Here is an 8,154-nt window from a genome sequence, read left to right on the forward strand (position 1 = left end):
TTTCTTTTTCTTTTTTTTCTTGGTTTTTTGTTTTGTTTTGCTTTGTGTTTTTGAGACAGGGTTTCTCTGTAGCTTTGGAGCCTGTCCTGGAACTAGCTCTTATAGACCAGGCTGGCCTCAAACTCACAGAGATCTGCCTGCTTCAGTGCTGGGATTATAGGCATGTGCCACCACAGCCCGGCTGTAACTTCATTTCTTTAAAATGAAGTCTTTTGAGTCAGCATTTTCTTGGACTTAGCCAACCAATGATTCATTTCCTGAATGTGGCCATTGAGAGACTGTTGACGGGACATCTGCGACATTTTAGAGAATATATTATTTAGAACTTGCTTTCTAAAACTTTAGAATGAAAAAAATCAAGTTTACGACTACATTGGTTTTCCCACCTGCCATCCTACAGTAGTAAAATGGTGACTAAGCCTGAGCTATGGTGACTAAGCCTGAGCTATGGACTCAGTGGTGACTAAGCCTGAGCTATGGACTCCGTGGAGTGCCTTTCTGTAGACGCTGGCATCTGCAGGGACATGCCTGAACAACGGGCTTTAAGATGAGGCCAGGAAGAAATGGCTGTATTGTTGTCCTGTGTGGCAGACTTTGATATAACGGTGCTGTTAGTAATTAATTCTACCACCTCTTCCAGCATGAATTATTTCCAAACTATGGCTACAGATAAAGACCTAGAAGCCAGCTTCCTTGAGAGCCTTGTGGCACTGAACACGCACACACCCTCCTCTCTGCTCCTTAACATTAAGGTGACACAGGAGGGTTTTCCAGCACTGAAGGTTGGCCAAATTTCCACCTGAATGGAGAGACGGACTGCCAAGCCAAGGTTAATTCTTCTTGAAGTCACGAGTTAAGTTCGCTTTCCAAGGCTTCACAGCACCAAAGAATCGGAATCTAGCGTTTGCTCCTTTATTTACCTTCTGCTCTCTTCCAAAGAGAGCCCTTAAATCAATGTTGCCAGGAGTATACCTCAGCCCCAAGCTCCATCTCCTTTCCCAAAGGGCCTTTTTGTGGTTCTCGATCACCATGGCGACATTCAGACATTCCTCCAGAGACCCAAGCACACGAGTCAGAGTGTTGAGCTCATTACAAGAAAAACAATGAACATATAAGTAGTTGGAAATCATAGGAGAGAGAGGCAAAAAATAGTTATTAGGCCGTTTGCAGGAATTCTTTGGAGGACAGACAATTGAGTAAAACCAGACAAGAGTGGGGTTGGAAGTAATTGGAGGTAAGGTCAGAGAATTTGGTACAAAGGAAGGACTCACTGGTGGGAAGGAAGGCTGGAGGGCTCAGATTTATTTCCATAAATATACAGGAGTTACTCTTTTAAAGACATAAAAAACAAGACAAAACAAAACAAAAACAACAACAACAAAATAAACCCACCTCAGTTTGGTAGAATCTTTCTACCTCAGAGACCCTGGAAAATCCTTTCTGATATGTTGACCTGCTTGTCCCTAGGACTCCCCCAGCCTGGAAAATCCATCTTGACTCGTTGTTCATGGAGTCATCTGTCCAAGCATCATTTTTAGAAATCACATGAAAGTGCCTGATCCATTATTTCCTACTCATAACATACCAATACTCTCCCAAAGCAGATAATTATGTCGTTATTTGCAATGTGAACTCTGAATTGAACAGGTGCGGTTGGAAGTGGGGGACAGACTTGTGTGACAGCCACAGATCTGCTCAGGGATCAACATTAAAGAGAGAAATGTCTGGTTCTTCCTAAACATCACCACCTGCAGACAATCAGAAAGATGCACCTGACAGCAGATATTACACTGTTTCTCTTCTGGTTCCTGAATTATTTCTTCTGAGATGAAAAAAAAAAAGTTGGAGAAACTATTTTCTCAATATATGATCAATCTAAACACAGTCTATCTTTTGTGTTAGCACTAAAGTGAATTCCTAGATACTTTCATTTTTATCTTAGTCTAAATAAAAGAGATTTATAAGAAAAACTCTACTCTTTTTAGAACCTCAATAGAAATATCTAGAAGTTATATTTTAAGATTAATAACAAAATTGATTCTAAACTCAAGAAATGATTATTTAAGTCTATGAAATTTAACTCACCAGTGTTACAATGGCAAGTAGTATATGCTACAACCCTCATATTGTATAGGCTCTTTGTGTATTCTTTCTGTGAAGGGAAGTATTGGCCTAGGACTCATAAAAATAACATAAGTGGTACTGATGACCTTAAAAAGCAACTGAATAAAACCATCTAGGGGTGCCAAGCTAGGAGGATCACTATGAATTCAAGACCAACCTGGGCTACAAAGTAAGTCCCGGGAAATCCTGGGCTACACAGTCAGACCCCATCTCAAATAAACCAAAAACTTCTCTCAATTTTCATGTACAGTTTAGTGCATTGAGGAAAAATTCTGAATATGGATTTGAAAATTAATTTGTTTGCTGAACCTACATTCCAAATTTGATATATATTTTAATTTATGTATTATGTATTTATACCGTTCTTGGTTCAAAGAGAGCTGAGTAGAAACTATGGTGTCCACGAACCATTTGTCCCCCCACACAGCCAACTTGTCATCCAACAACATCAGTATTGAGATCCTGACCATAGAGACACATTTGCTACTATCAATAAACCTATGTTGACACCCATTAGCACTCAAAATCTATTAGTGACAATAGAATTCCTTTTCGGTATTGTGCATTGTATGGTTTGGGAAAAATGTAGAATTATATCTATCCATCAATATTCTGCTGAAATGAATAGATTTGTTACCTGCTGCAGTTTGGATACAGCTTAAGCATTTCCCTCAAATGGTCCTATGTGGGAAGATTGGCCTCCAAGTTGGCAAAGTCAGAGTCAATGGAAGGCTTCTTCTGTGTGAGTAGTGCGAAGATTCAAGTCGTTGGGGGTAGCTGCCCTTGGATGAATGAATGTACTTCTCAAGGGACACTGCTAGTTTTTAGGAGGCTTTTATGAAATAATAGGATAGGCTGTGGGACCTTGTGGTAGGTCCTCCCTGCAATAGCTTCTTCTCTGTGCTGTCTTGGCCAAGAGGGGAGTCGCCAGAGGGTGAATCAAGAAGTCTATCTGGTTTCAGCTTTCATTCTCAGAGACTATAGGCTACATGAACCTTGTCTTTGTATTGCATCCTGAATACAGTAATGGCATCAGAGAAGAGATGGATATGCTTGTTGGAGGAGAGCTGCTTGTTTGTCCCAGCCGCCCGGCTAGCTTAGCCCTGAAATAATCACACAGAAACTGTATTAATTAAATCACTTCTTGGCCCATTAGCTCTAGCTTCGTATTGGCTAATTCTTACACCTTAGTTTAACCCATCTCCATTAATCTGTGTATCATCACAAGGTCGTGGCCTACCAGCAAAATTTCAGCACGTCTATCTTTGGTGGCGGATCCATGGCGTCTCCCTGACTCTGTCTTCTTCCTTCCAGTATTCCGTTTAGTTTTCCCTGCCTACCTATGTTCTGCCCTATCAACAGACCATGCACTTTCTTTATTCATTAATAGTAATCACAGCCTAGAGAGGGAACTCCCACATCATACGCTATCCTAAAACCCCTCCGTGCTTTACTGTTCATGTCTCCTTCACTGCCAATCAGTCAATCCGTGGCAACACTGACCTATGTCTTCTCTGCTTTGCTTTGCCTTCCCACAATGCCACAAAGACAGAAGCATGTGCTGTGTAGGCTTTCCAAGGTGTAGCCACTTTCCTTCAGTAACACGCATTCGCATTTCCTCCGTGTCTTTCATGGCTTCACAGGTCTTTGCCTTTTGGCATTCAATAGGCAATATTGAATATCCCATAGTCTAGAGGCATCCCAGTTGATCAATTTGTCCGCTAAAGAACATTTTGGTTGTTTCCAGAATTTGGCAGTTACAAATAGCTGCTATGAACATTCATGTGCAGCTTTTTATGTGGACATAAGTTTTCGATTTATTTGGGTAAACATGAAGGAGCACAATTGTTGGATCATATGGTAAGAGTGGTTTAGAGTTTCTAAGAAACTGCCGAATTGTTCACCAAAATAGCTCTTCTGTTTTGCATTCCCATCAACAGTAAATAAGTACTCTGCCTTTCTCTTTCAAGGAATTGTCTACTTTTTATGCGTACATGTGCCAGTGTGTAAATATGCACACCAGGGATTGAGGGTGCTGGACCCCTGAAGCTGGAGGTACAGGCATCTGTTAGCCTCTTCTGTGAGTGCAGGGAATTGAACTTGGGTCCTCTGCAAGGACAGCAAGTGCTCTCAATGACTGAGCCAGCTCTACAGCCCGTCCCCCTGATAAGATTTCTTGTTTCACATGCTCACCGGTATTTAATTGTGTTAAAGTTCTGAACTGTGGCTATAGGTACACAGTGGAGTCTGTTATACTTCACAGTTCCATAGAAATATGTTCTGTTGAACATTTTCGCATGCTTTAAAGTCTGCTTTAGTGAAATACCTGTTTAGATCTTTTTCCTATGAATAAACGAGTTGTTCACTTTATGATTGTTATGGTGTTTCACTGATTTCTTTTTTTGAGATGCTGGGTACCGAATCATGAACTCAAGGTCTCCCACAGTTAGACAAGAACCATTCTTCTGCTAAGGTAGATACCTAGTTCTTATTGCCGAGTTTGAGTCCTCTCTGTATTTTACACAACGGTCCTTTATCAAATGCATCATTTGCAAATATTTTCTCAGACTTGTCTTTTCATTATCTTGACATTCTCTTTCACAGAGTCTTTAATTTTAATGAAGCTCAGCTCATAACTTATTTATTTTATGAATCACGCCATCAAAAAGTCGTCTCCATCCCCAAGGTCATCTGGGTTTTCTCATAGGCTACCTTCTAGGAGGATAATAGCTCTGCATGTCACATCCGGGCCTGTGATCCATCCTGAGTTAATTGTGTGTGTGGACAGTGTTCGGTTCACATCTATGTGACTTTACATGTTTATTTTTAGCTGTTCTGGCTTCATTCCTTCAAGGACCATCTTTGTTATGTTATATTATGTTGTTCTGGCTGCCAGTTAGTTGACAGTATTTATGTGAGTTCTGCACTTTGTTTTACTGGTCTAATTGTCTCCTTTCATTAGTTCCACACTGATTTTATTGCTTTAGACTTATAATTAAATATTGAACTAGAATAATGTCAAATTTCCAACTTTGTTCTTTTCCTTCAGTATTAAGTTGCTAATTCTGTATCCTTTGCCCCTCCCTATAAACTTTAGAGTTGGTTTACTGCAGTTCATAAAATAGCTTGCTGAGATTTTATTGGAATTGCAATGAATCTATACATTAATATATAGAAATCCAATGTCTTGATGTATTGTCTGCCTATCCATGAACATAGACAGTTTCAGCATTTATTTAGTTCTTCTTTGATGCATTTTATCAGTTTTGTGGTTATCTTCATATAGCTCCTTTGTATATCTTCCTGTACTTATACTTAAATATTTGGTGTTGGGGGATGTTAGTATGTATGGTAATGAAATTTTAAATTCAAATGTCACTTGATAATTACTGCTATAGAGAAAGGTGAGTAAATTTTGTATATAAACCTTATACAATCCTATAATTCTATAGCCATTATTGGTTCAAAGTATTTTTATGCTAATTCTGTTGGATTTTCTACACAAATAAAGACAGTTTGCTTTTGCCTTCTGAATTTATCTGCCTTTTGCTCCCCTTTCTTATCTTTTCAGTTAGGGATATTGCATACAGTGTTGAAAAATAATGTCACAGAGAGTATCTTTGCTTGTTCCTAATCTTAGTTGGAAAGCTCTTAGCTTTTCACTATCAATTATGATGTTATCTGTGGGGTTTTCTTATTTACATTTGTTACTATTGCTTTTATTTTTGAAATTATCATATAATGACATCACTCCACCTTCCCTTCCCTCCCTCTAGACCCTCCCATTCTCCCATATACTCTTCCTCACTCTCTTTCAAATTTTTGGCCCCTCTTTCCAGCAATTGTTGATATATATATATATTCCTAAATTGATAAATATAAAATGCTTAGTCTGTATAATGTTGCTTGCATGCGTGTTTTTAGGTCTGTTGTTTTGGTATTAGATAACCAATTGATACGTTGTTTCCTGAGTAAGACTAACACTCTTAGCATTCTGTAATAACCTGTAGTTCTTTGTGTAGGGCTAAGGCCTACATAATCCCTAACTACCTTTCAAATGTTTGCCCTTATATCCAAAGGTAACTGTAAACCTCACCCCTCATCAAGGAAACTTCTCTTTACAACAGATGTAGACTATTACAGAAAACTACAACTGTAGAGCCCTGTCCCAAAGGATACATCTGCAATACAACTCCTCATCTAAGACCCAGGGAACATTGTAGAAGATGGGGCAGAAAAACTGCAAGAGCCAGAGGACCAGGGAGGGGAGTGTGCTGTGAGATCGTGTCCCCTAATAATGTTACACCCATAAAGTCTCATCAGCATGACTGCCCAAACACAAGCTGAAGAAGGACAACAGTAGACATTTTGTCTCTTTTCCTCCGGCGCGCTACCAACGGTCCTATTGTCATCATGGGTCACCGCCCCGCCTGTTGTTACGGGTGTTGTAAGAACAAGCCGTACCCAAAGTCTCGCTTCTGCCGAGGTGTCCCTGATGCTAAAATCCACATCTTTGACTTGGGACGGAAGAAAACAAAAGTTGATAAATTCCCGCTTTGTGGCCACATGGTGTCAGATGAATACGAACAACTCTCTTCCGAAGCTCTGGAGGCTGCCCGTATTTGTGCCAACAAATACATGGTAAAGAGTTGTGGCAAGGATGGCTTTCATATTCGAGTGAGGCTTCACCCCTTTCATGTCATCCGAATCAACAAGATGTTGTCCTGTGCTGGGGCTGACAGGCTCCAGACAGGCATGAGTGGTGCCTTTGGGAAGCCCCAGGGCACAGTGGCCAGGGTTCACATTGGCCAGGTCATCATGTCCATCCGCATTAAGCTGCAGAATAAGGAACATGTGATTGAGGCTCTTCGTAGAGCCAAGTTCAAATTCCCTGGCCGCCAGAAGATCCACATCTCAAAGAAATGGGGCTTTACTAAGTTCAATGCAGATGAATTTGAAGACATGGTTGCTGAGAAGCGACTCATTCCTGATGGCTGTGGGGTCAAATATATTCCTAATTGTGGTCCCCTGGACAAGTGGCAAGCCCTACACTCCTGAGGGCTTTCACAGTGCTCTCCTGTACCCTACCAAATCATGTTCAGTAATAAATCTCACATCCAGTCTGCAAAAATAAATAAATAAATAAATAAATAAATAAAGTAGACATTTTATATTTCTTGCTGGATGATTTTAAGGCAGTTGAGGAAGTGCTCCTTTAGTCCTAGGTTGTTGGTAATTTTAGGTTTTGAATGAGCTCAGGCATATATTAATTGCTTTCTCGGTGTGATTTTTGAAAATTATCCAGCTCGCATACCAGGTATCAACTCCATTTAATCATCTCTTGTATGTTTCTTTCATTTGTTGTGGGAATTCGAGATGCTAATATTATGCTAAAGATGTTTACATCAATTGCTGTGGAATATCCTGTGGCTTTCTATTTGTGCAAATGTTGTATCTGCTTTGGGCATTAAGGTAGTGCTGGCTGGGTTAGCATGGGTTAGGAAGTATCCCTTCTCCTTCCAGCCTCTGAAAGCGACTTGGAGTACGAATGTAATTTATCCCTTAAATCTTTTTGTGAAATTTGCCAGTGAGCCATGGTAGGTTTGCTCCTGATTGGGAAGGTTATTAATTAGTGATACAATATATTTCAGAGATAGTGAGCATGTTTAAATGGTCCGTTACTTCTTATGTGAGGTTTGAAAGGTCGTTCTAGGATTGTTAGGTGTGTGAACAAAGACTTGTTCAAAGTATTCCTGGCCAGTCATTAAATGCTCATGAAAAGTATAATTATGACCATTTTGTTTCTGATATCAGTCATTTGTACCCTTTCTCTTTTTCCTTGGCCTTTGTAGAGTTTCATCAGCTTTACTGATCTTTATCAAAAGTCAGCATTTTGGTTTTCTCTTTTGATTTCCTGTTAACTTTTTTGGGGGGTATTTTTTCTTCCTTCCTCCCCTCCCCCTTTCTTTTTTGTTCTGAAATTTTTTTTTCCAGCATATTTTTTTATTGATTATTTGGGAATTTCACATC

At 39.8% G+C, this 8,154-nt stretch overlaps 1 protein-coding gene across 2 annotated transcripts; it reads left to right on the top strand.

The window, feature by feature from the left end:
- Positions 1–6,537: 6,537 nt before the first annotated feature.
- LOC130870136 (60S ribosomal protein L10-like) lies at positions 6,538–7,182 on the top strand. Of its 2 annotated transcripts, XM_057762722.1 has the most exons (2): positions 6,538–6,617; positions 6,726–7,182. In XM_057762722.1, the coding sequence occupies exons 1-2, from the start codon at positions 6,538–6,540 to the stop codon at positions 7,180–7,182; spliced, it is 537 nt and encodes a 178-aa protein (XP_057618705.1). The 2 variants fall into 2 exon arrangements, with proteins under 2 accessions (XP_057618705.1, XP_057618704.1); XM_057762721.1 differs by having other exon boundaries at positions 6,538–7,182.
- The last annotated feature ends 972 nt before the right edge of the window (positions 7,183–8,154 follow it).

This window comes from Chionomys nivalis, chromosome 2 (assembly GCF_950005125.1).
Source record: "Chionomys nivalis chromosome 2, mChiNiv1.1, whole genome shotgun sequence".
Classification (NCBI taxonomy): Eukaryota; Metazoa; Chordata; class Mammalia; order Rodentia; family Cricetidae; genus Chionomys; species Chionomys nivalis.